The sequence below is a fragment of the Megascapheus bottae genome, chromosome 2 (assembly GCF_031878675.1).
Source record: "Megascapheus bottae isolate mThoBot1 chromosome 2, mThoBot2.hap1, whole genome shotgun sequence".
NCBI classification, from domain to species: domain Eukaryota; kingdom Metazoa; phylum Chordata; class Mammalia; order Rodentia; family Geomyidae; genus Megascapheus; species Megascapheus bottae.
Window position 1 is genome coordinate 46,964,709 of NC_143510.1, and position 26,697 is coordinate 46,991,405.

Here is a 26,697-nt window from a genome sequence, read left to right on the forward strand (position 1 = left end):
CTAACAAATGATAAATCTAGACAACTAACGTTATAAAAATATGCTTTCATATGGACTAAGAAGGTGAGGTTCTAAACTAGAATTTTGGGGGTCTCCAGAATTCTTATACTAACAAGTAAATAGCAGCCACCAGACCCCTGACTCTTGCCTGATCTCTCTTCCTCTGTTCCTAGCTCTGCCCTGCACTGAGACCCTCCACACAGGATCCTGTGACACTCGTTTGTGCCGAGTTGCTACAAACAATTGACCATATTGCATTAGTCTCACATTTCAAATTCTTTATAAAAGACTGCATCCTCACTTTGGAGTTTATTTTTGTGCTGGGCCTGGGCTTGAACTCAGGACCTAGGTGCTGTTCCTGAGATCTTTTGCTGAAGACTAGTACTCCACCGCTTGAATCACAGCACCACTTCTTGCTTTTTATGGTGGTTAATTGGAGATAAGACTCTCATAGACTTTCCTGCTCAGGCTGGCTTTGAACCACATCCTCAGATTGCAGCCTCCTGAGTAGAGTAGTAGGATTACAGGTGTGAACCACTTGCACCCAGCTTGAGTTTACTATTTTTTTTTTTTTTTTGCCAGTCCTAGGCTTGAGCTCAGGGCCTGAGCACTGTCCTTGGACTTTCTCAAGGCTAGAGCTCTACCACTTGAGCCTCAGCACCACTTCTGGCTTTTTTTTTTTTCTCTATGTATGTGGTACCAAGGAATCGAACCTGGGTCTTCGTGCATGCTAGGCAAGCAGTCTACCACTAGGCCAAACTCCCGGCCCCAATGAGTTTACTTCTTTATGGGAACAAATTTCAAAATTAGCTTTAGCGTTGAGAAGGGCTGTGCACACTCCAAAGGGGCAGGAATTTAGGAGGCTTGTGTTTTTTTCTTTTTTTCAAATTGCTTTATGCTCAGTGCCTGAAACGGTTTAATTCGTTTAAAAGTGCTGCAGATAACTGCGCCGCATACTTAACACCGCCTTCTGGAAAGGCAAAGACGATGTGCAGGGTGAGTGCTTGCATGTGGCCGGGCTCCCCGTCCGGGCTGCGGCGGCGCGCGCGGCGGGGACCGGGCTCGGGGCGGCCCCGCGAGCCCCGGCGGCCGGGCGGAGGCGGGGCAGGCGAGCCCCGCCCCGGGGGCGGGCCCAGGCCCGCGGCGCGGGGGCGGGGCCTGGCTCTCCGCGCCCAGGGGGACGGGGGCGGGGTCCGGCCCGGATACCGGGCCGGTCGGGGGCTCCGCACGGCGACGGGAGTCACCGGAGCCCCGGCCACGAAGGGGTGCGACCCCCCGCGGGCCCCGCCCTCCAGGCTGCGCCCCGGCCAATCAGAGCGGCTTTTACTGGCGGGTGGGCCGAGCCGGCCCAGCTGCACGGAGGCTCTGGCATGGTAACGTCCCCGCGCGGGGGTGGAGGGGCCCGGGGCGGTTCCACAGCGCCCCTTGTGGCCCGGGCCGGGGCCAGGAGGGGCGAGGAGGTACCCGGGGTACCCGGGACCCCGAAGGGGGTGGGGGGAGGGAAAGGTGAGGGAGGGCAGCTCGGGAAGCGGGGTGGGGGCGGGGATTTGGAGAGGGGGCGGGGGAGGCCATGATGGAGCCTGGCTGGGGTGGGGGTGCGGACGAGTGAGTGGGGGGCTAAGGGGGGACCGGGAGTTTCGGGGCTGAGGAGGAGGAGGAGGAAGGGCAGAAGTAAAGGGTGGGTTTGTAGAGAAAGGTCGGGAACGAAGAGAGCGGCGGGAGACGAGGGAGCCCCAGTTGCCCCTCCGGAGGTGCTTGGCGTTCCCCATGCCCCGCCCCCAGGCCCAGCGCGCTTCCCTTTGGAAGCCCGGGGTGCCCCTCGGAGGACCACATGGACACTCCTCCTGTTCCCCGCATTTGCAAGACCTTGTCACCTGAGGAGCGGGGTGGGCTTTTGAGGAAAGAGAGGCTCCAGGCCGCACCTCAGAGCTCCATATTCCCAAAATGGAAGAGCGCAGGCCCCAGGAGCCTAGCCTTGGCTTCGCCATCCGCAAACTCACAACTCTGGTGTGACCTTGGGCAAGTCACTACCTTTCTTTGGGCCTTGGATTTCCCATGGATTTAAAAAATAAATAAATAAAAAGGAAGAACATGATAAATCACGTCTCTCCCTGTTCCCAAATAGGATGGCTTTTGAGAAGGAAATTCAGGCAAATGGGCTGTAGGACACAGGGGAACCTGAAGATGGAGAGAAGATGGAGGCGAGGCCTTCAGCTCGGGCCGGAGGAAATCCCCAGGGATGGGGGAGGGGAGCCAGAAAGCTTCGAGGCCCGGGGTGGCCAGCCAGCGCCTTTGGAATCCTGTTGGAGGGATGAGAGAACTCTTTTAAGTGGGAAGGGGTGTTGAGCCCTGACTCAACGGCCATGAGGACTAGAGTAACATTCTGTTCTTCAGAAAGAAGAGGCAATGGGGAAATTAGGAACGACAGAACGATAGTTTCTGGAAAGGTCCCCGGATTCTTGAGGAACAGAAGGGCTGGTACCAGGCAGCGTGGGCTAGGATGGTCTTGGGAACATGGAGACGGGTTGCTTCCCTTTGGACGCCGCTGAAGAAGCGTAGCCAGGAGATGGAACACAAGAGGGCTGGCTTCTCAGCTGTTCTTGTCTGGACTTACTGCTCCGGTGCCCCCCCATACTAGGCAATCCGTTTTACACCAAGCTACATCCCTGCTATGAATTGAACTTAGGGCCTGGGCACTGTCCCTTAGCTTTTTCACTCAAGGCTGGTGCTTTATCACTTGTTCCACAGCTCCACTTCTAGCTTTTGGTGGTTAATTGAAAGTAAGAGTCTCATGGACTTTTCTGCCCAGGCTGGCTTGGAACCCTGATCCTCAGATATCAGCTTCCTTAGTAGCTAAGATTCTACGTGTAAGCCACCAGCATCTGGCTTTCAGCTATTTCTTTCTGATGATGGCTACCACTTTCTGAGAGAGATGTCTTCTAGATTTTATTTTTCAGACACCTCTTTTTAGGAAGTTGGAGTCAATCAGACTAGGCAGACTTTAGGCTCACCTGGCGTACTTAGGATTTCAGGATTGTGTGAGGATTGGAGTGAAAAGAAAACAGGGAAAAATGAAGTGCCATCTGTGACGCTATCTGTCCTGTTAGGAGGTAGCTTTGTGGAGCAGTTGCAAGCACAGGCTTTGGGTCAGGATGTTTGGATTCCAAACCTGCTTCTTCCATTTAATCTCTTGGAATCTGGATCAAATAACTTACATGGAATGTCAACTTCTTGAGTTATAAAATGGGGATAATCTCTAAGATGGTGTGAGGATTCCATGAGTTTGGTACAGTATCTGACTCATAATAAGTACTCAGTAAACTTTGCCTATTATTCTTTCCATTCTCTTTCTTTTATCTTTCCATTCCTGTTCTTCTCTCCTTTTGTTCTTTTTGTCCTTTTTTTTTTTTTTGAACTTTCTGTTCTGAGACTGCCTCTTAGATGTAAAGGCTCGGAGATTCTTCCAAAAGTAGGCATTCTTCCACCATCCCAGGAGAACCCATGATACTTAAATGTTTTTGTTGTTGTCTGCCCTCAGTCCCTAAATGTGTATTTTGTACTGAGAAAGACACAAGAGGTGCTTCCCTTTTGGTTCCCTTTCCTGTATTCTTCTATTGCACTTGTTACTTCAGATTCTTACCTAGAAATATAAACAGTCCCGAAGTTGTACTGGCATTGTTGCAGGTATTTAAGAAAAGAAAGGATCAAAGTAACACAGGAGAAGCTCTGGGAAAGAGCTCCAAAACTGGAAATAGAATTCAGTACCTGACACATTCACTCATTGGCTAGGACGCTCTACCAAGTGAGCCATGCCTCTGACTCTTTTGAGTTGGTTCTTTTCCATTCCATTGCTTTATCTATGGGAAACTGACTAAAACAGGCCAGTGTCTGAATTCTGCTTACAAGTTTCTACCCAGAGTTGAAGATAGAAATGTAGAAGTAGGCCAGGAGTGTGGCCTAGTGGTAGAGTGCTTGCCTAGCATGAAGTTCTGTGTTTGATTTCTGCTTTTTGTTGTTGGTGGTGTTGTTGGTCATAGGGCCTGGGCGCTATCTTTTAGCTCTTCAGCTGAAAGCTAATGCTCTACCACTTTGAGCCTCAGTGACACTTCCAGTTTTCTGGTGCTTCATTGGAAATAAGAGTCTCACAGACTTCTGTCCATGTAGGCTTTGAACTCAGATCGCAGCCTCCTGAGTAGCTAGGATTACAGGCTTGAGCCACAAGCACCTGGCATAGCATTTATTCATGTGTCCAGTTGGCAAGAGTGCATTGTGGGGTGGCACAGTGGTAGCACACAAAAGGACCTGAAGAAGTGAATATTCAGTCTTCTTGAACAAGATAAGAGACAAAGCAGGATAAAGGGATGGGATTTTGGTGATTTATTTATTTTTATTATTCATTTTTGCTACTCCTGAGGTTTAAACTCAGGGCCTAAGCACTGTCCTTGGGCTTTCTCAAGGCTAGAACTCTATCACTTGAGCCACAGCACCACTTCTAGCTTTTTTTTAAATGTATGTAGTACCAAGGAATCGAACCCAGTCTTCGTACATTCTAGGCAAGCACTCTACCACTAGGCCAAACTCCCAGCCCTGTTTTTCGTGAGTTTTTAGGTAATAAAGAAACAACACTGGTTCTCAAGGAAGAGGATGTTGAATCCTTGCCGATTAATCCACTTACATTCCAAGGGAGGTTTATATAAACAGATCTAGTGACAAGAGCTGTGCTGCTTTTATTTTTATTTTTATTTTTTACAGTTTGAAATCAGGGCCTCATCCTTGCTGGGAAGGCCCTCCAACACTCAGCGATGACTCATCTCTTCTCCCCATGGAATTGCAGGTGTGTGCCAGCTATTAATTGAGAACTTTCTGCCTAGGCTGGCCTTGAACCTCAGTCCTCTGTTAAGCTTCTTAAATAGCTAGGATTATGGGAGTGAACCATTGTGCTTCTAAGTGGGGAGCACTGGAGGGCAAAGTGGATCCCGTGAGTACTCTGTTCTAGTGAGCTTTGGGACTTCAGACATTACTCTTCTTATCTTTCATGCATGAAAGAGGAGAGAATCTTAGATGATTATCAGCCTTCTCTACAGCTCTGACATTCCATATCCTCTGTATAACTGTAGAAGGTTTTACTAGTGACTTGCTGTTTAGTGGGACTTGCCAAAACCACTTATTATATGAACAAATATTTGTTACCTATCTGCCCTGTAGAACTTTTAATTTACTGGGCATTGCAGGTTTTATATTCCATTAAGTCTAAGACTCAAGTCTGGATTAATCTTAAAATGAATGGGATATCACTTAAAAAATACATTTACTTATTTATTTGCCAGTCTTGGGGTTGAACTTTGGGCATGGGCACTCTCTGAGCTTTTTTACTCAAGGCTAGTGCTCTACCAATTGAACCACAGTTCTACTTCTGGCATTTTCTAGTCAATTGGAGATAAGTCTCATGGGCTTTCCTGTTCAGGCTGGCTTTGAACAGTGATCCTCAGGTCTCTGCCTCCTGAGTAACTAGGATTTTAGTGTGAATCACCAGCACCTGGCTTAATTATTTTTTTTTTCTTCTTTGTGGATCATGTGGCTTGAACTCGGACCTGGGCATTGTTCCTGGGCTTTTCAACTCAAGGCTACTGCCTTACCTTTGAGCCAAGCCTCACTTCCCATTTTCTAGAAGTTAATTGGAGATAAGAGTCTCAGGTCCTTTTGTTCCCTGGCTGGCTTTGAACTTTGATCCTCAGATCTCAGTCTCCTTTGTAGCTAAGATTACAAGCGTGTGCCATGGGCTAAATTTCCTTTTAAGTAGTAGTACAAAGCAGTTTCCGTCCAACAAGTTAGATTATGAGTGCAGTCTTGACCAATGCTCCCTTTTTGTTGTTCTCTCCCAGTCCTTTCCATACCCTCAAGTTCCATGGTTCCATTTTTACATAATGCACATTGAATATATCACTGTATTTGCCTACCCCATCTGTACCCTCCACTTGTTCCCCCAATAAAACACGTTTTAGCTTCCTGGTATTCATTGTGTTAAACTGCTCATTAGTTGCTCAGAGGAGTTAGGCTGTTGTAATCCTTCCCTAAATATACCATCTTTTAGTCAGTTTGTTTGTATATATGTATATTACCCTGTATATGTTTTTATATGCGTTTATAATTTAATTCTGACTTCCAAATGGGAGAAATCATGCATCTTTGACTCTCTAAACGTGTATTACTTCATTTTTTTTCCAGGTCCATCCATTTCCCTACAAATGACATAAAATTATTCTTTGTGAGAAATGAGTAAAATTCTATTGTGTATGTGTATGTATATATAAGTGTGTGTGTGTGTATCAGGGGCCAGGAGCATAGCCTTGTGGCAGAGTGCTTGCCTAGCATGCATGAAGACCTGGGTTCAATTCCTTGGTAGGACATACTCAGAAAAATCTAGAAGTGGCTCTGTGGCTCAAGTGGCAGAGCAATTAGCCTTGAGCAACACTGTCCAAGGACAGTGCCCAGGCCCTCAGTTCAAGCCCCAGGACTGGCACAAAAAATGTATATCAGTCATATATACACATATATAGTATGTAGCACAGGTGGGTATCTGAGGTGGGAGAATGAGGTGAGCGCAGATCAGCGTCAGGTTATGGGTCAGACTGTTGGGGTTTCTGACAGCAGACTTTGCATAGTATTGTGCCCTCTGGGCAGGACTTTGGTTCTTATCCTAAGAGCAGTGGGAAGCCATTGGAGAGTTATAAGCATTTATCCTGCTTCAGTCAGTGGCACATTTTGATGAGCTTGTCATGGCTATAGATTGGAGTTAATGTGAAGAGAATGTTGGGAGGCCATGTAATAGTCAGATGAGAAAAAGTGGAGTTAAGAGGTGAAAGAGAGGCCGGGAGTTTGGCCTAGTGGTTAAAGTGCTTGCCTAGCATGCATGAAGACCCGGGTTCGATTCCTTGGTACCACATACATAGAAAAAAGCCGGAAGTGGTGCTGAGGCTCAAGTGGTAGAGCTCTAACCTTGAGAAAGTCCAAGGACAGTGCTCAGGCCCTGAGCTCAAGCCCATGACTGGCAAAAAAAAAAAAAAAAAGAGGTGAAAGAGAAAATGGAGAGAAGTAAATCCAAGAAATCTGAGAAGTTAGTTAAGAGGACCCAGTGATATATTGGCTCTGAGAAGAGTGACTTTTAGGTTTTCATCTTGGACAGCTGAGTGGATGATGTGGCGATGTCCACCTGGAAATGGGCAGCCTGGTGTCCTGGTAAGACCCAAAGATAATTATCTGGCAGCTTGAAGTGGGAGAGTTCTACTCTGAAGATGTCCTCCCGTGATTAGTTTCTGACATCCCATGAAAGTGTCAGGGGACAGGAACAGATCTGAATAAAAGTAATTGAACACTGAGAAAAGGTCTTAGATTGTAGTAGTTTAGCTCTACCTTCTCTTGTTAGGATGAGGTAGAGATAAAATATATTTCTAAAGGTAGATATTAGAAAGTATATATGTGTATGCATGTATATATGTATGGGTGTATGTGTATGCTCGTACCAGAGCTTGAACTCAGGATCTTACACTTTCACTTGGCTGGCTCTCTACCACTTAAGACACATCTCCAGATTGGCATTTTGCTGATTAATTGGGGGTGGAGTTGCACAGGCTTTTCTGCTTGAGAGGCCTTCAAATCACGATCCTCCAGGTCTCAACTCCTAAGTAGATAAGTTTGTAGGCGTGAGCCATCACCACTTGGCAAGAAAGCATTTTTAAATGCTGAGCCTTCTTAACATAGTAGAGGTGAGGTAATTTGGCCTCAGCCAGCTACCAACTTTCCTTAGAATTCCTTTGCCACCTACCAACTTTCAGCAGAGGACAGCCGTGTAGCTCCCTCTCTAAGCCCCAATGCACTTAGTGTTTTTATTAACAGGTAATAGAGTCATATGGTCGCATATTCATATGATGCCAAAGGACATCGGTGAAATCTTCCACTATAATTCTTGTCTCTCCTCTCACCCTCTTTCACTGATATTTTATGCCATCTTTAATCACCGGCATTTACACATATGACAAAACAACTTTGCTGTACCTTGCCTCTTTTCTACTTGTCAATATATCTTAGAGCTTGGTTCATATCTTCAGAGTGAGCTTTGTTATTCTTATTTGTGATTTTATAATATTCGATTTTACATTTGTGTATAATCTCATAGTTCCTAATGAGTATTTATTTAGAGTAAGTTCAGTCCTGTTGTCATTTTAGAAGTAGAATGAAAGCATCATTCCATATACTCATTTGATCATGTGGAGTTGTACCTATAGGATGACTCTTTAAACTTGGAAGGTTCTGTGGAGAGATTTGTACTTTTATTCAGTATTTATTGAGTACCTATTATGTGTCAGACACTGTGGCAGGTACCAGGAATCTACTTTTCAACAAGTCAGGTATGATCCCTGCCAATACCCTTTTGTGGGGGAAGATACACATTCACACACAAGAATGAAATGTGAATATAAGGAAACTAAAAAGAGGACCAAGTGTAGGAAAATTGGGGGACAAATTGGAATGAGTTACTTTAGAGCCAGAAAGGCTTCTTAGAGGACTAGTACTTAAGTGAGCACTAGAGGAGGGAGTGTGATCGCGTTTGCTGGAGGACAGAGACACTTAGGTTGTGTAAAGCTACATCCACAGGGAAATCAGTTCAGGTTTTGTAAAAAAGAGGTGAGGGTAGTAGAGGAGATGAAGTTGATTGGGAGTTGGAGATGTTGAAGTGAGTAACTAAGGATGGGGCTGGTTAGGGGAGGAAACTAGTCATTGAGATAAGAGTAGGATGTAAAGGGTCACAGCTCTTTGGTTTAGAATTTGGGGTTGAATCTCCCGCATACCAGGCTAGTTGAACAGGTATCAGGGCCACTTCTCAACTGGCTTGAGGGAGGTACAGCCTTCCCACTGACTGGAGAGTCAACTAGAAATGGAGGAGGTGACCCAGGTGCTGGTGACCCACGCCTGTAATCCTAGCTATTGAGGAGACTGAGATTAGAGGATTGAGGTTCAAAGCTAGCCTAGGCAAAAAAGTCTGTGAAACTCCATCCACAGCTGACTAGCAAAAAGCTGGGCTGGAAGCATGGCGGAAGTGGTAGAATGCCAGCCATGAACAGGCAAATCAAACTAGAGCTTGAGGCACTGCAGTGAATGCTTGTGAAACAGACATCATGGAAAGCACTGGAATCCTGTAGTACAGGCCATCTTTGTGTGTTTGGCAAAATGGAAATTCCCAAAATAAAGTGACATTGAAGGGTTCAGCCAACTGGCTCTGGGCTGGCACAGAGAGAGCAGAGTTTCCCAGGGCTCAGAACTTGGGATGGGCAGGAAATTGGGCTTGGAGCTTCTCTCCTGAACTTTGTGCTCCTTTTTCATCCTCATCCCTCTGCTTCCCTTCCGCAAAAGCCCACCTCTGTGCCCATCCTGGGTCCTATGACTTTTCTCTCCCTCAACAGTCGGTTCCCGATTCTGGTCCCCGGCCCCCAGCAGCGCCTGCCCCCTTCCCACCGGGGCCCCCCATGATGCCACCACCCTTCGTAAGTTTTATGTGTTTCCCTGGGCCTGGCTTTTCCAGCCTGCATCCCAAACTCCCCACCCCTCACTGCTGCACTGTTGCCAGCACGGTTCTAGAATGAGCCTTTTTGCTGCCCTTGGAACATGGGTAGTTTTGTCGGGCGCAGGGGTGGGGAAAACTGCTATTATTAAAGCTGTAGCCCATAAGCTGACAGTTCTCCCTTTGTCGTTTTGTTTGTTGGACGCACTGGGGCTTGAGGTAGGAGAATTGGAAGGGACATTCCCAACCCCCTTAGAATGAGGGCGGGAGGGGGGGTTTCTGTCTTTCTCTTTCACCATTCCTTACCTGTGCTCTTTAAAAAAGCCACAGAATTTGGACTGGAGTGGCATTGGTGCTTATAAGTTGGAGAGAAAGGGATGGGAAGCAGGGGACTGGGGGACGCCTGCCTTCTCCTTTCACCTGAGAGAGCGTGCTTGTGGAGGGAGTTGTGAAAGGGTGCAGCCTCCCCGAAGTCTGGTGCTGCTCCTTTTCCTGCTCCCTTCCCTGTTCAGGCACCATATACTTGCCAGTTAGGCTCAGAGAACTCCTCAGTTCTGGATTTTCTCAGTGGTGAGGAGAGAGGCGGTTTCATGCATTGTGCTTCTCAATGAAAGCCTTGGGGTGGCCTCCAAGCCACAGGGGAAGGCAGGGGGAGGGGAACCTGTGGATGTTTCCTGAGGGTCTTGGGACCCTGACAAGGCAGATCTCCTTTCCTCACTTCCAGATGCCCCCTCCAGGGATTCCCCCTCCCTTTCCTCCGATGGGGCTCCCTCCTATGAGCCAGAGGCCACCAGCGATCCCCCCCATGCCACCCGGCATCCTGCCCCCAATGCTGCCACCGATGGGGGCACCACCACCACTCACACAGGTAATCCTCTCCATGGCGGGGCGGGGGAGGCTCTCAGGAAACCTTGTTTAAGCTGAGGCAGAGGTGAAAGTGGGCATCTGGGCTTCAGAACGTGGGGAGGAGAGGGGGGCATTGGGCCAGGCCTATATGGATTTGCTGAATGACAGAGACAACTCCCAGACAGGGTGAGCACCTAGAGTCCAAAGGTTGTAAGAGAGGGTGCCCAGGTGAGGGTCTCAGGTCCCAGTGGGATCTCTTGGGACATCCCAACTCCAAGGGCCCCCACCCAGCTCATACATGCCTTCACATTGGTGGCTTGTTTTTGTATCTGTAGATACCAGGAATGGTACCTCCAATGATGCCCGGAATGCTGATGCCAGCTGTGCCCGTCACCGCTGCGGTAAGTGCTAAGGGCTGGCAGGAAGCAGGCTGCGTCCTGCAGTCCTCTGGGTCTGATATGGACTCCATTCTTTCCCTCTTATATTCACCCTGGTCCCGTTCTGGTTTCCTGCTCATCCCCAAAGGCATGTGTGTTTTGTTATTTCCCAGGCTGCCTCTTAGAGACAGGCCTGTGTCAGAGACACATTCCCCTCATGGAACCACACATGGCGGACACACTAATAAAGACCTTTTTTTTTTTTCTCCACATCCTTTATGCCTCTGGAGGAGGCAGTGGCACCCAGGGATCTCGATGTACCTTCTTGTGCTGTTGTACAGTGTAGTAGAGTCTGAGTGGGATGTAGAACTTGATGATTATTGTGAAGAGATGGGCTTCAAGTGTTAACTCAACAAAACATTCTCACCTGTGGAAAACGAAGAATGGAGCTGCTGCGTGATTCCCCCTGGGATCTGAGAACTGCAGCTGGATGGGAGTGGCTAGCAGGGAGAATGGGACTATTAGGGAGTGAGCAGAGATCCTTGGGAACAGGCTACACGGATCCTGGCCTAGCTTGCTTATCCATCCCCCATGGCCTGGGTCCTGGGGGGCCACTGGGCTTGGCCCCAACCCTTCCCCCTCCTCTTTCTTCGGCAGACGGCTCCGGGTGCGGACACCGCCAGCTGTGAGTCTTCTGGGGGATCTCCTCCCCCCAGGCTCGGAGGTTGGGGGGGCTACAGGGGAGAGGGGGCCATGGACTGGAGCCCATCCTGGATCATGCCTGTTGGGATGCCAGGGAGCCTGGGATGTTGATGGGACCAGGGGTATATTTACTGGGACTGGAGTAAGGGAGGACTAGGTGGGGGTATGATGGGGATTGGAAAAAGGTTCCAAAGTAGCTTTCATTTGTCTTCTTTTTCTAGCTGCTGTGACTGGAACAGGCCCTCTGGTGAGTCCTTCTGGTTTGGGTGTCTGTAGAAAGGCTGAACACAGGTGGATTGATGGTTAAATCACTGGGGTGAGGAGGAGACTCTGGGAAAGGGGCTTTGCCACCATTCTGTAACCCCTCCCACAGAGGGCCCTGTGGAGTGAGCATGTGGCCCCCGATGGGCGCATCTACTACTACAATGCTGACGACAAGCAGTCCGTGTGGGAGAAGCCCAGCGTGCTCAAGTCCAAGGCAGAGGTCTTGAGTGGGGCTTTCTGGCTCCTCCTTTCAGCTCTCTTGACCCTTCCAAGTCCCTGACCTCCCCTGAGTCCCTTTTCCTAGCCATTGTGGTCCCTAGCCCTCCACATTCCCTGGAAACATCTCCCTGGGTCTTTAGGAAGTCCACCTTCCCTGATTCAAGCCAGACCAGGAGTAGCTAAAGACTACTATGTCCTCCGTTCACTGTGTTGCCTTGGCTCCCCTGTCTCTAGAGAGCTTCCCAGCCCACTGATATCTCTGGGTCATTCTCTTGCAGCTGCTGCTCTCCCAGTGCCCCTGGAAAGAGTACAAGTCAGACACTGGCAAGCCTTACTACTATAACAACCAGAGCCAGGAGTCCCGCTGGACCCGCCCTAAGGACCTGGATGACCTGGAGGGTGAGGGGTCCTGGGGGTTGATGCCTGGATGGGGATGCTGGGCGTGGCAGTCCTTTGCTACCCTGTGACTGTACTCTTCTCATTGCAGCTCTAGTCAATCAAGAGGCTGCTGGGTAAGTGACTTGCCCACATCTCCATCCCTACTGGGGGCATGTGAGAGTACAGGTGGACGTTCTCCATTATTTCTAATCTATGGGAGAAGAAGTCGGCTCTCAGTCTCCTTGTGAGTTATCTGCTCTTGGCCCTAGTTCTTCCCAAGCTGCAGAAATCAGTCAGCCTCTGCCCTCCTATCCCTGCTGTACTCCAATACCGCCCTCTGGCTTGCCTTCAGGAAACAGCAGCAGTCACAGACACTCCAGCCACAGCCTGATCCCCCACCTGTACCTCCGGGTCCCACCGCAGTGTCCACAGGCTTCCTGGAACCTGAGCCAGGTGGGAGTGAAGACTGTGGTGTAGCAGAGGCTGTCCAGCCGCTGGAGCAGGGCTTCCTGCAGCAGCCAGACGAGGGTCCCAGCAGGTGAGGGCTTCCCCTCGAACCCGAAGCTTTCCAGATTTCACCCTCAGACTCTTCACCCGCTTAGCCTTGCTCAGCACTAGGCTTCAGAGGGGTATTCTGTTGCACAATTGAAGGGTAAAAAAGGTTGTCCTGGGGAGCAAGGAGAGAGCCATGTGTTATTGAGAGTGCAAGGCGCTGAAAGCAGGGAGGGCTGAGAACCCCATTGTTTCCATCCCCCAGTTCTACTGGACAGCATCAGTTACCACAGCCTGAGGAAGAAGAATCCAAGCCAGAACCAGAGAGGTCTGGCCTCAGTTGGAGCAACCGAGAGAAGGCAAAACAGGCATTCAAAGAGCTGCTGAGGGACAAGGTGCCAAGAATGGGGCTGCTAGGGAAGGCCTGAAGGGATTGGAGGTGGGCAAACCCCAAGATCTATGCCTGCTCTGTTCCAGGCTGTCCCCTCGAATGCCTCGTGGGAACAGGCCATGAAGATGGTGGTCACTGATCCTCGCTACAGGTAGGCCTCGGCGGAGGGAGCCAGCGCCTGTTCATGAGAGCAGAGACGCCACGAACTGAGCAAAGCCTCTATTCACCACTCAGGCTTGAGGGATTGGCATTAGAAAGGTGATAGACTAGGGTAGGGTACAAGGGGAAGAAAAGCTGGAAGGCCTACATGACAAGGAAAGGGAATGGTACTGACATAGGACATCAGTGAATGCTGCTGGATTGGGTTGAATTCATTGTGAAGAAGGTTGTGAATAGAGGAGAGGTCTGACAGTGACTTGAAACCCCATTGCAAATGAGCTCAGTCTCGGCAGTGTCTTGGGACTTCCCCCCTTCCCCCTCCCCTCCTCACCCCTTCCCATATCTGAGACATCTGTGTGCTGGGTCTATGTGTAGATCTGCCACTTGTCTCTGACCAAACTGGGTCATGCAAGGTGGTTCAGGCTGATTCCTTCCCTGTCCCCACCCCATTCCTACCCTCTCTACCCCAGTGCCTTGCCTAAACTGAGTGAGAAAAAGCAGGCGTTCAATGCCTACAAGGCACAGCGTGAAAAGGAGGAGAAGGAGGAGGCTCGGCTAAGGGCCAAGGAAGCCAAGCAGACTCTGCAGCACTTCCTGGAACAACACGAACGCATGACCTCCACCACACGCTACCGGTCAGGGGGTTGTGCTGGGCTGGGCCAGATCTGGGGAACCCAGAGAACACAGAGGCCCAGGGGTCTGTTCTCTGTCTGCCTACTCACAGCCCATGTGCTTCACAGGCGGGCAGAACAGACCTTTGGGGAGCTGGAGGTCTGGGCTGTGGTCCCCGAAAGGGATCGAAAAGAGGTTTATGATGATGTCCTCTTCTTCCTGGCCAAGAAGGAGAAGGTAATGATCACTGGGCCAGGACCTCCTTGTTCTTTCTTCTGGACCCCCCCCCCCCCCCCCCAGCCATTTGTTTTACTCCCCTAGTGTCCTGGCTTCTGTTTTGGAAGTTGATGCAGCACTTGCGCTTCCTTCCATTCTACGCTGGGCCTGGAGCGCTGGGTGTGGGAGGACCAGGAAGAATCTTAGGGAAGTTAGTCTATGACCTGTCCTTTCTTTCCCCAGGATAAGAAAATCTTAGTCCTGTGCTCCTAAGCTTCTCTAGATATGTCCTTTTCTCCAGAGCTACTCTGAGGCCCTACCTCACTCTGATTGTGTTGCTCCCCAGGAACAGGCCAAGCAGCTCCGGCGTCGCAACATCCAGGCCCTGAAGAGCATCTTGGATGGGATGAGTAGTGTCAACTTCCAAACCACATGGTCCCAGGCCCAGCAGTACCTCATGGATAACCCCAGCTTCGCTCAGGACCAGCAGCTGCAGAGTAAGCCTGAGTCTTACCTCCACTGTCTCTTCCCCTTTCCTTACTGACCTTCACCTGCCTCATACCATTCCCTTACACCCCTCCCCTCCTGCCTGCCTTGGAAGTCCTCACCTATCCTCCTCTGCAATCTGAGAATCCCAGAACCATTCAGATTATTATCCCTCCTGGGATCCAGTGTTTTGTTTTGTTTTTATGCCAGTTTAGAGACTTGAACTCAGAGCCTGGGTGCTGTCCTTGAGCTTTTTTTTTGTTGTTGTTGGTAGTGGTGGTGGTGGTCATAGGGCTTGAACTCTGGGCCTGGGCGCTGTACCTGAGCTCTTCAGCTACTTTGAGCCATAGCGTCACTTCCAGTTTTTTTGGTGGTTAATTGGAGATAAGAGTCTGGACTTTAGTGCCTGGGCTGGCTTTAAACCTTGATCTTCAGATCTCAGCCTCCTGAGTAGCTAGGATTTATAGGTGTAAGCAACTGGTGCCTGGCTGAGTTTTTTTGTATTCAAGGGTAGCACTCTACCACTTGAACCACAGCTCCATTTCCAGTGTTCCAGTGTTTTTGTGGTTCATCGAACATAGAAGTCTCACAGACTTCCTTTTCTGACTCCTCCCTGCCTCCCCACCAATTGAACTCTGGGTCTGAGCTGCTGCTGCTTTTTTTGCCAGTTCTGGCTTGAACTCAGAGCTTGAGCACTATCCTTGGACTTTGTCAAAGCTAGAGCTGTACCAGTTGAGCCACAGCACTACTTCCAACTTTTTCTAGGCCAAACTCCTGGCCCTAAGCTTCTTTTTGTTCAAGGCTAGCTAGTACTCTCCCACTTGAGTCACAGCAGCACTTCAGCTTTTTCCATTTATGTGATACTGAGGAATTGAACCCAGGGCTTCATGCATGTTAGGTAAGCACTCTACCACTAAGCCACAATCCCAGCCCATCCTGGTTCACTTTGAATGATGATTCCGAGATCTCAGCCTTAGTAGTTAGGATTACAGGAGTGAGCCGACACCCAGCTTTGTGTGCGTGGAGTGCACTGTGGATTGAACTCAAGACCTCACACATATTAGACAGATGCTTTGTTACTGAAATAAACACTCAGCCCTGGGACCTACTAGACTATGTTGACATAGATTCTATGGACATAGAATCAGAAGTCCTGGAGATGATCATGGAAGTATTTATAGCTCAGAGAACATAGTCTTAAGTCTTAGCACTTTGGACCTTAACTGCTACAGTAAGAAACTCTTAAGACTGTAATCAGTGACAAAAGGAAAAACTCGGCATCTGCAGTTGTATCAAAGCCAGATTGATGGCTCATGTCTGTAACCCTAGCTATTGAGGAGGCAATGATCATGAGGATTGTGGTTCAAAGCCAGCCTAGACAAAAGGTTCCTGATAACCCTATCTCAACCAAGCAGTTGGATGTGGTATACTAATATGTGATCTCAGCTATGTGAGAGGGCAAAGGTAGGAGCATCATAGCATGAGGTGAGGCCTTGCTTGAAAAACGAAGTGGAAAAAAAGGATTGGGGGCTGGGAGTTTGGCCTAGTGGTAGAGTGCATGCCTAGCATGCACCAAGACTGGGGTTTGATTACTTGGTACCACATACACAGAAAAGCTGGAAATGGTGCTGTGGCTCAAGTATTAGAACACTAGCCTTGAGAAAGCTCAAGGACAGTGCCCAGGCCCTGACTTTAAGCCCCAAGACTGGAAAAAAAAAAAAAAAAAAGACTAGAAGCATGACTTAAATCATAGTATATCTGCCTAGTGAGCATGAGAGCCTGATTTCAAGCCTTTATACCCTCTGCACACTAAAAAAGCCTGATAGACTCAGTTCCGAGATATGAAACTTCAGATAGCTGTTTTCATGCGATGGCTTTCAGTGACTGAATTCACTGGGCTTTTGAATACTTGCTGCTTTTTTCTAGTATAGTTAATCACTCCTCCGGTAGCTGGTCCCACAGAGCCTTCTCTTCCATTTTCCCCCCTGCCCTGGGTGGGGCAGCAGCAGGGACAGCATCCTTGAGACATGGGGGGGTGCTGGGATCAGAGAAGCTGCCCTCCTGCTCTCGAGCCTATGGAACCTTCACCCTGCCTGTAGATATGGACAAGGAAGATGCCCTGGTCTGCTTTGAGGAGCACATCCGAGCTTTGGAGAGGGAGGAGGAGGAAGAGCGGGAGCGGGCTCGGCTTCGGGAGCGGCGCCAGCAGCGCAAGAACCGGGAGGCCTTTCAGGTATCTTCCTGCTTTGCTCTGTCCCAAACCACAGCCTCTTCCTCTGTGCTCTGCCTTCTCTGGCCTTAGGCTGCCTGCTTTGTGCCTAATGCTGTTCAAAGAAAACTCCACCAGATCTCTGTCCTGCACCTCTGCTCCTGCTTTGTCCCCTTGGCTCTAGCTTTGGTCTCTAGGGAGGCCAGCTATATGCCATGCAGAAGCTATCAGCACAGAGCACCCTTAGGCACAGGTGACAGCTAGGCTATGTGCATTTCCTTTGGGCAGCAGCCAGACAGAGGATAAACTCTGGTTGAGGTAGCAGTGGTGGTGGCAGTGGTGTGGGTGACTTAGCTGGATCACGTCAAGACGTTGAAGCCAAGTCATGGAAGACTGTGCTGCTGGCAGGTTTCTGATTTTTTGTTCTCATTTTTTGCTCTGTCTCCCCTGGTGTATTTACAGTCTCTCCTATTGTAAGGCTCTCTTTCCTCTACATCTGTATCTCTTCATCTTGGTCTCCATGCCTGGATTTCCTCAGTCTGGATCATCCCTGCCCCCTGCCTCCCCTCCCCCATTGCCCCGGAGTCCCTGCTTCTCTCCTGTCTCACTGCTTTGTCACTGGCTTCTCCCTGCTCAGACCTTCCTGGACGAGCTGCACGAGACAGGGCAGCTACACTCCATGTCCACCTGGATGGAGTTGTACCCAGCAGTCAGCACTGATGTCCGCTTTGCCAACATGCTGGGCCAGCCGGGTAAGGCAGCCAGGCTCCCCCTTCTCTGGTCTGGCTTCCTACCCCATCAGCCTCTCTGCATCCCCACTCCCTGGTCCTGTCCTCGACCCCACCCTAGGCCTTGGGAAGCTGCCGCCCGCCAGGCCCCCCTCCCTCCCTCCCTGCAGGCTCCACCCCTCTGGACTTATTCAAGTTCTATGTGGAGGAGTTGAAGGCACGATTCCATGATGAGAAGAAGATCATTAAAGATATTCTTAAGGTGAGAGGGGCCTGGAGTTACCGATGAATACAGCCATTGTAAGCCAAGCTCCCTGAACAAGACTTCTTGATAAGTCCCATTTTGTATTAGCATGACAGCTCAGTGGAAATCAACCGTGCACTGAGATAACAGTAACAAACTAGACACAGTTTCTTAATAGGGGATTGAACCTCCCATATTATACTAGCTAGGCAACGACTCTTATCACTTGAGCTATGCCCTCAGCCAGCTTGTTTTTATTTTAATATTTTATTTGAGATAGGTCTTACCTTGTAGCCCAGAGTAGCTTTGAACTTGCTGTGTGGCCCAGGCTGGCTTTGAATTCACAACTCTCATGGATTCTGCCTCCCAAATCCTGGCATCATGTCACCCTTTGTTTTGTTTTGGAGATGGGTTCTCACTAACTTTGCTCAGGTTAGCTTCAGACTAGAAATCATCCTGCCTCTACTGTCTAGTAGCCAGGATTATAGGACTCCACCACTACACCTTGTCTTACTAGTTTTTTTTTCTGTTCCTAGAAACGTGTGGCCTAGCCAGGCGTGGTGGCTCACACCTGTAATCCTAGCTACTCAGGAGGCAGAGATCTGAGGATCAAGGTTCAAAGCCATCCCAGGCACAAAAGGACCTGAGAGTCTTACCTCCAATTAATCTCTAGAAAATGGGAAGTAGGGCTTGAATCAAGGGTAGGGCAGTAGCCTGGAGCTGAAGAGCTCTGGGACAACGCCCAGGCTGAGTTCAAGACCCATGACCCACCAAAAAAACAAACAAACAAAAACCCAACCCCCCTCCAAAAAAACACACACAAAAACAAAATAAACACCAAACTTATGGCCCAATATGAAGATAGAACGATTAGTCAGAGGGGTAGATGTTATTAGAGAGTCAGGAATCAGAAGAATTGATATCTGAATTGTACCTTTAGAGTGTCTCAGAGAGTACAGAGTAGAATAGTCTAGGTATAAAAATAGTACAGGTGCAAAGGCATGTGGATGGAAAGGGTATGGCAGGCCTTAGGAGCAAGAAATGTAGCTAAGGTGTGAGCTGACGTCCCACAGATAGCTTTTTGGTCTATACATGCCTTGTTTTGGAAAGATTTGGAATTCACTGCTAACATTTTAAAATAAGATTTCACATAAAAATCTGGGTCTTTGGTCAATTGGATGGTCTGGCAATGCTGGTTCCAGAGGGCATTTATTTCCTGGTTTCAGGTTGAGATGCCATTGTCTTTAGAATAGGAAGAGGGCCAAGTATGGTAACAGGGGTTGGCCATCATTTACCATCTCACATACTTTGTTGTTTTTCTTAATGTCCATGTTTAGCAAAGTTATAAAAGTGGACAAATAGGTAAAGAGAGCCTTTTGTCCTCCCAAAAGACAGAATACTTTATATATAGAAAAGGGAAGAACATTCTAATGGCATTTGAGAAGGCATCTTGGTGTTGTCCTTAGAAATAGAACTTGAGACAGAATACCTAGGGTAAAAGTTCAGATTAAGTCTTAACTAATTGCATGACCTTGAGCAGGCAGTGTAACTTTTCTGAATCCACATTTCCAAGTGAGAAATAGTGTTTCTCCAAAGGACACCTAATTTCAGAGATTTAACTTCATACTTGAGTTGAGAGAGAGATCAGTAAAGTTGGGGAGATCTCATTGTATGCAATGTTTTTCAGAAATTATTTTGCTTTGGCTTCCAAAGTTATATGCTGCATTTTAATACCATATCTTTTGATTTTTTAAAAAAAATTATTTTTTTGTCTATGTGGTACTGAGGAATCAAACCCAGGGCCTCATGCATGCTAGGCAAGCACTCTACCAGTAAGCTACATTCCCAGCCCCCCATATCTCCTTTACTTTAATATAAATATAGTAAGATGAGTTTAGTAATCATGCCTTTAGTCCCTGCATTCAAGAGGTTGAGGCAGGAGAATTGTTGAATTTTAGGGCAACCTGAGTTACATATATGCATAGTGAAACACTCAAACAAGAAAGAAAAAAAGATTGGAGATCTGGCTCTGGTGGTAGTGTATCTGCCTAACAACCTTGAGTTTAAACTGTAGTACCAAAGAACTTAATGTTTTTAAGTAGACATTTTGTGAGATGTATATCGTTCTACGGCTTCTTGCCTGTGTGGACGTACCTTGAACATTGAAATAAGTTGGGATTTTTTTTTTTTTTTTTGCCAGTCCTGGGGCTTGAACTCAGGGCCTAAACACTAGCTTTCCTCAAGGCCGGTGCTCTACCACTTGAGCCATAGCCCCACTTCTGGCTTTTTTTAGTGTATGCTGTATAGAGGAATCAAATCCACGTCATGCATGCTAGGCAAGCATTCTACCACTAGGCCAAACTCCTGGCCCTAGAAATTGGGATTTTTATCCTGAAATTAATGATCAAATCAAGCAGTGCCTTAGATAAAGCTATTTGTGCAATAGTGTGTGGTAGCTCTTCCCAAGTTTGAGTTCATGACATCAGGAGAAGATGGCAGAGGTGGTATCAGGACAGTTCTGAGGACTACAGTGCTAAAGTGATTCAAAAGCATTTTGGGTTTAACCATCCTCTATGGATTCATCCCTAACTTCTTGCGTTATCGGGACTTCTAGCTGCAAAGCTGAAAAAGCAAAGGCTGGGTTAGAGGGATGGAAGATGGTGAGCAGGGAAATCAGGCAGCTGCTGCAGAATCTGGGGCAGTCAGTAACCTGAGGGGCAGTGGGGATGGGGAATGAGGAGGGTGAGACACCACAGATGTCCTGAGACCAGGGGTTGAGTGGGGCTGGGAGAGAGGGATTTGTGTGCTTTACCTGTTTTTCTATCTTTTTTTTTTTGTCAGTTGTGGGACTTGAACTCTGGACCTGGGCACTGTCCCTGAGCTCTTGACTCAAGGCTAGGGCTCACTAGTTGAGCCACAATGCCACTTCCAGTTTTCTGGTGGTTCATTGGACATGAATTTCATGGACTTTTGTGCCCGGGCTGGCTTTGAACCTTGATCCTCAGATCTCAGCCTCCGGAGGAGCTAGGATTATAGGTGTGAGCCACTGGCACCTGGCTTCTCCTATTTTCAAGTAGAGCAGTTTGTGACGCTCACATTGAGATTCTACATAAGATTTTCATTGAAAAGTTGGTTAAAAAATGAAAAATTGAAATCAGTAAGACAGCATTACTAACAAGTAGAATTACCAGATTATTTTGTTAAGCTGAGAGAGGCGCAGAGGTGGGCAGTCAATGGCATCATCATTGGTAAGAATTAAGCAGAAAGCGCAGGTTGTAAAAAACAAAATTTCCATTTGAGAATTGCTTTCAAAGTCAACCTGGGCAGGTTGGTTTAAGTAGGATAATTTCATACTTGATTCCAAGATAGCTATATTTTATTTGTCAATTAACTTTTAGCCATGGAGTGGCTAGTTCTGCCAACAGGCCTGTGGGCTCTTGACCTCCTTGAATCTGGTCTCTCCACACTGCCTTAGAACTGTTTTGAAATTGGTCTTTCTTGTTCGTTCGTGCTGTTGGCTTTGGAAGACATGATCTTATGAGCCCTTATGGCTGTCCACAGCCATGTGGACTGTGGCGGTACCTCTCATCTCAAAGGATTATACAGGGCCCTAGACTTAGAGAAGGTGGAAGAGAGATCTGGGCATAGAAGATCAATGATGCTGTGGGGGTATTTGTGAGAAATGTGGCGATGTTTAAATTAACCTCTTTAGTATGAGTGAAAAAAATTAGACAGGTGAGGAATGAGACTGCTATGAGAGGCTGCACTATGTAACTTGCAGCAGTATCAGAGCCACAGGTATTGGGCCGGGAGTTTGGCCTAGTGGTAGATTGCTAACCTAGCATGCACAAAGACCCGGGTTCAATTCCTAGGTACCACATGCATAGAAAAAAGCCAGAAGTGGTTCTGAGGCTCAAGTGGTAGAGCTCTAGCCTTGAGAAAGTCCAAGGACAGTGCTCAGGCCCTGAGCTCAAGCCCAGGACTGCCCCCCCCCCAAAAAAAAGTAACAGGCATTTAGCTTGAGCTAAATGCATGAGATGTATGTTCCTTGCAAGGAGCCAGTGAAGAGGGTGAGATTAAGCCTACAAGAAAGGAAATGTGTTTGGAGCGAGCTGGAGGTTGAGGAGAGACTTGAAGAGAAGCAAGAATAATGTCCCTGCCATCAGTAGGAAGGTCAGAGGAACTGGAGCTTTGAAGGGACAGAGGGCGTTGGCCGTGCCTAGTGACTATGCTTATCACTTGTGTCATCTTGGGCCAATAAGTGAGATCACGCTCCTGAGCCTTCTCTTCACTGCACTGCTGTGAAGCATGGAGTCAAGTGCTTAAGAGAATGGGGCATGTTTTCAATATTTCTGGGAAGTTGTACACCTAATGTCCTCTGTTTCTCCCAGGGACTAAATAACCATTGTGGATGGATGTAGTGATTGCAAGCCCAGGTTTCAGGCTTGAATTTGACCTTAGGTTTGGCTATGAGACCTTGGGGCAGTGTTCTCATTTTTTCTGCATAAAATTAGGAAAGGACAACCTAAAAGAACTGGGAGGATTAAGTGAGAATGGGTATGAAGCAATCAGCTGGGTGTCTGATGCATAGTAAGTATTCAGTAAGTAAAGCCAGATGCTGGGGACTAGGAGATGTTGAGAATACATGGAAGCTTCCATGAGCGGCCGAAGTTCTGGTTGCAGACAAAGGCAGAAAGACGCAACCATGAGACTCTTGCACTTTGGAGGTACTGCCTGATCCCTCTGGTTCCACACCTCAGCCACAGCTGTGCACGGGGCCCTGGCAGACAATGGGGATTAGGACAATGGACTCTCAGGAGTGTTAGTCTTATGGACCCTGTTTTTTAGGGCAGAGGTTTCTTGGGCGTCCTGTAGTCTGACGCCTCTGCCTATTGGCCTTGGGCCTCAGCCTGTGGTGCCCCTTGCTTCACATACTGCTGTGCCCACAGGACCGGGGCTTCTGTGTGGAGGTGAACACAGCCTTTGAGGACTTCGCCCACGTCATAAGCTTTGACAAGAGGGCTGCTGCGCTGGACGCAGGCAACATCAAGCTGACCTTCAATAGTGTGAGGGGCTGGGTAGAGAGGGGTGGGCTCACTGTTCCTTCTCACCGTATCTTGGGTTTGAGGGATGGTGGCAGAAGCCCACACCCTACTTTCCTACCTCTTAGGTGACACCTGAGTGGGCCCAAGGCATCCACCCTTCTGGGTGACCCTGTGCTCTCTTCTGCCCTCAGCTGCTGGAGAAGGCAGAGGCCCGGGAGAGGGAGCGGGAAAAGGAGGAGGCACGGAGGATGCGGCGCAGGGAGGCTGCCTTTCGAAGCATGCTGAGGCAGGCCGTGCCTGCTCTGGAGCTGGGCACTGCGTGGGAAGAGGTCAGGAGTGCAGCTTGGCCCCAATCGCTCTCAAGCCTGAGGGCAGCGAAGCTTCTCCACCACTGAGGGCCCACCCCAGTCACAGCCAAGCCCTGGGACAGCTCCAGTTCCCTTCCTTCCTCTGCCCCAGCCCTGCCCAGAGCTCGTGGCGGTGTCCAAGCCAGGCCAGGCAGAGCCTGGTCTGATCAGCAGTGCTCTCCCCGTTCAAGGTCCGTGAGCGCTTTGTGTGCGACTCAGCCTTTGAGCAGATCACCCTGGAGTCGGAGCGGATCCGGCTCTTCCGGGAGTTCCTGCAGGTGCTGGAGGTGAGGCAGGCTGTTGGTCTTCTGGTCTGTCCTAGGTCCTTGAATGTTCCAGTGGCCTCTACTAGGGCTCTCCTTTCCCAGGCCAGCTAAGGGAGGGGACTGTGAAGGGATTCTGGGGTAGGCAGAAGGCCTAGCCTGAGACAGAGACAAGGCCTTACCTCTCCTCTGCCTCTAGCAGACCGAATGCCAGCACCTCCACACCAAAGGCCGAAAGCACAGCAGGAAGGGCAAGAAGCACCATCGGAAGCGTTCCCACTCGCCTTCAGTGAGTTGACAGCTAGAGGGATGTAGGATGAGGTTGGACTGATTTGAAGAAATAACAACTACAACACTTAAGAGGGAGGCTTAAGGATTCCTTTAGATGTGTACTCTCTGCCCCCACTTCCTGGGTGAGGGTGTCTGGTGGCAAACCTCCTCTATTCTGACCTGTAACTGCTGATATGCCCAGGGCTCTGAGTCAGAAGAGGAGGAGCTGCCCCCACCATCCCTCCGGCCACCCAAGCGGAGGCGGCAGAACCCCTCAGAGTCAGGCTCTGAGCCCTCATCGTCACTTGATTCAGTTGAAAGTGGGGGTGCTACCCTTGGAGGACGGGGATCCCCATCCTCCCACCTCCTTGGATCAGGTAAGCAGTTGCTAGGAACACGGTAGCCTGTGTATTATGGTCCTGACTGGGCAGAAGCCCCCAGCAGCTCCATAGAGGCCAGAGTGGGTTTGGAGGGCAGAGCTATAGAAAAGGACTTTCCTGCCCAGGCTGCCTTTGAATTGTGATCCTCAGATCTCGGCCTCCTGAGTAGCTAGGGTTACAGGTGTAAGCCACTGGGGACTCAGCTAGCCCTCCTTTTCTCTGATGGGATCCTTCTGCCTCCAGAGCATGGCCTTCGGAAAGCCAAGAAACCAAAAAAGAAAACTAAGAAGAGAAGACACAAGTCGGTGAGTAGAGGAGCTCATCTAATTTGTAAGCCTCCATCTGGCTCCCAGCAGTCCTCCAGTTGCTGAGGGAGGCTCTGGACTCTTACAGAACAGTCCTGAGAGTGAGACAGACCCCGAGGAGAAACCTGGCAAGGAGAGTGAAGAAAAAGAACAAGAACAGGATAAGGACAGGGAGCTACGGCAGGCAGAACTCCCTAACCGCTCCCCAGGCTTCGGAGTCAAGAAGGAGAAGGTGAATGGGAGGCCCAGCCCAAGGCCCCAGTGGTACTCTGTCTCTGTCTAGGGGCTCAGGTGAGCAGTGCCTTTGCTCCAACAGACAGGCTGGGACACATCAGAAAGTGAGCTGAGTGAGGGGGAGCTGGAGAGGCGCCGGCGGACACTCCTGCAGCAGCTAGATGACCACCAGTGACCTGATGGGCTTCTCTCTGCCTCTGGTCTACATGAGGCAGTGGCTCCAAGGCCACCCTCAGACTACTTTTTTCATCTGTCTGGTCCATGTCCACTTTTCTTAAAAGTAACTCCACCCTCAACAAAACACTTTTGGCACCTACCAAGGCTGCTCTTGACGTTTAAGGGTCCCCCGGTTCCCAGACAACTAGTGCCCCAGAGCAGACATGAGTGGCCTGTGCCATGTGGGATGGGTGATGCCAGTACATAAAGTGTTTGAGAGAAGGGGCCGCCAGGGAAGAGATTGGCTGGTGGACACAGCCTAAGTGGCAGAGGGCAGGGTTCTCACCCTCTAGCATCAGTGCCTGCTCCTGCCTGCCCCAGCCCTGGGGTTCTACCACTGCTTCATTCAGCCCTGGGACCCAGTGTACGTGTTTTGTTTTTGTTTTTTAAATAACAATATTTATAACATGGCCAGTGACTCTTGTCCTCTCCATGTGCTTCCTACACTGGTGGTATACATATGACCAGCAGATGGCACTAGAGTCTTTACTAGGCCTCCATCTCTTTGTGTGGCTGGAGCCCACCCATCCTGGTTCTCCTTTCTCTAGGCTTCCCAGCTCACCTCTAGTCTCCTTTCAATCCTTAGACCCCTCCAAGCTCAGAAAGAAGAGACATGGTCAGCCTGGTGCTTCAAGCTTTTGTTCAGAGGGAAAGTCTGGGGTTTATGTACAAGAGAGAAGGGATTGGTACATATACAAAAAGAGATGGCCCCGCATTCCCTCCAAGGGCTCAGAAGAAGTTGATAGTGAACCGAGTAGAAGTCTGTGAAGATGCTTCGTTATCCCCTGCCAAAACCACCTAGCTGTAGAAAGATGAAGTTGGCATGCTCTGGCTGTAGTGCAGGGAGACCTCCACTCTTCAGCCTACTGCACATGGACAGCTGTCTGCCTCACCTGGAAGGGCAGTGGGTCTGATATGGCTCCTCTATCCTTATCTCAAGGGGACAGCTTGGGTGTGTGTGGCAGGGTCCAGGCACAGCATGGTAAGAGATGATCTGAGATTGGCAGAGTCAGTCCCAGGAGTCCTAACCCTGGATACTTCTAAACTAAAGAATAATAAAAATAAAAATAATAATAATAGTAATAATAATACAGTTCTATCCCATGGAGCTGTAGTGGGAACCCCGGGTGGACTAACGGGCTGGAAGTGGCTTTCCCAGCTTGGAACTGACCCTTCAGGGAACAAAGACTATGGGGGCAAAGTGCAGCATGAGAGGCACTAATCAAGTGCCAGGACCCTAGAGACTTCATGTCTATAATGGCACAGCATAGCTTCTGTCAGGCCCATTGCTTCAGGTTAGGTTCTTGTCTAGACTTGGAGAACTCAAGAGCTGAAGTGCTTCTGCTTCCCAGAGGCTCTCAGTGGGGGCCCGGGGCCCGAGGGTGGCCACTGACTGGCACAGCACTCCTGGCTTGGTGGTGAACAACAGGTTGGTAGTGGAGGCCTGCGGGGAGGAGAAAGAGGCCTGTGAAGGAGCAGGGCAGGGGAGCAGCAAGCATGGAGATCAGGAGGCGCTTGGAAACCAGACTTGGCCTGATGGAGAGATTGGCAGGTCTCAGGTGGGGTGAAAGAGGCTGTGGTACAGAGACAAGGTTGATTCAGGAAGAGACCCCAGGCCAACCAGGCATCGAGAAGCCGAGCTCAAGTGATATCTGGCAGTAGCTACTGCTGAACCCTTTGGAGAAACCTGAGGCTCCCTGGGCTAGGAATGGAGCTTTAGCAGTCCATAACCACAGGCCTGGTCCTGCCTGGTCTGGC

The 26,697-nt window shown here is 49.3% G+C and overlaps 2 protein-coding genes across 13 annotated transcripts in view; one reads left to right on the plus strand and one right to left on the minus strand.

Moving 5' to 3' along the window:
* The first annotated feature begins 1,310 nt into the window (after nucleotides 1–1,310).
* On the plus strand, nucleotides 1,311–25,972 carry Prpf40b (pre-mRNA processing factor 40B). 8 transcript variants are annotated; one of them, XM_090325388.1, is made up of 26 exons: nucleotides 1,311–1,373; nucleotides 9,459–9,539; nucleotides 10,281–10,424; nucleotides 10,738–10,803; nucleotides 11,437–11,464; nucleotides 11,703–11,728; nucleotides 11,855–11,965; nucleotides 12,243–12,363; nucleotides 12,452–12,476; nucleotides 12,695–12,880; nucleotides 13,100–13,229; nucleotides 13,312–13,376; nucleotides 13,855–14,019; nucleotides 14,125–14,233; nucleotides 14,559–14,709; nucleotides 16,798–16,931; nucleotides 17,545–17,659; nucleotides 17,806–17,897; nucleotides 22,829–22,945; nucleotides 23,116–23,253; nucleotides 23,463–23,558; nucleotides 23,734–23,823; nucleotides 24,007–24,181; nucleotides 24,428–24,489; nucleotides 24,578–24,721; nucleotides 25,526–25,972. In XM_090325388.1, the coding sequence occupies exons 1-26, from the start codon at nucleotides 1,371–1,373 to the stop codon at nucleotides 25,739–25,741; spliced, it is 2,790 nt and encodes a 929-aa protein (XP_090181514.1). In that variant the 5' UTR covers nucleotides 1,311–1,370; the 3' UTR covers nucleotides 25,742–25,972. The 8 variants fall into 8 exon arrangements, with proteins under 8 accessions (XP_090181514.1, XP_090181529.1, XP_090181533.1 ...); XM_090325395.1 differs by lacking the exon at nucleotides 1,311–1,373 and adding an exon at nucleotides 1,394–1,460; XM_090325373.1 differs by lacking the exon at nucleotides 1,311–1,373 and adding an exon at nucleotides 4,753–4,834.
* The window catches only part of Fmnl3 (formin like 3), a 60,641-nt gene continuing 59,506 nt past the window's right edge, over nucleotides 25,563–26,697 (minus strand). For 3 of the 5 annotated variants that reach the window (XM_090325359.1, XM_090325345.1, XM_090325338.1), the window contains one exon: nucleotides 26,297–26,383. Coding sequence is in view for 2 of the 5 variants with exons in the window: in XM_090325361.1 (XP_090181487.1) it covers nucleotides 26,298–26,383 (86 nt within the window). In the remaining 3 variants the exon portion in view is untranslated. Of the gene's footprint in view, nucleotides 26,384–26,697 lie in introns of all 5 variants that reach the window. The other 2 variants (XM_090325361.1, XM_090325352.1) reach the window with 1 other exon arrangement.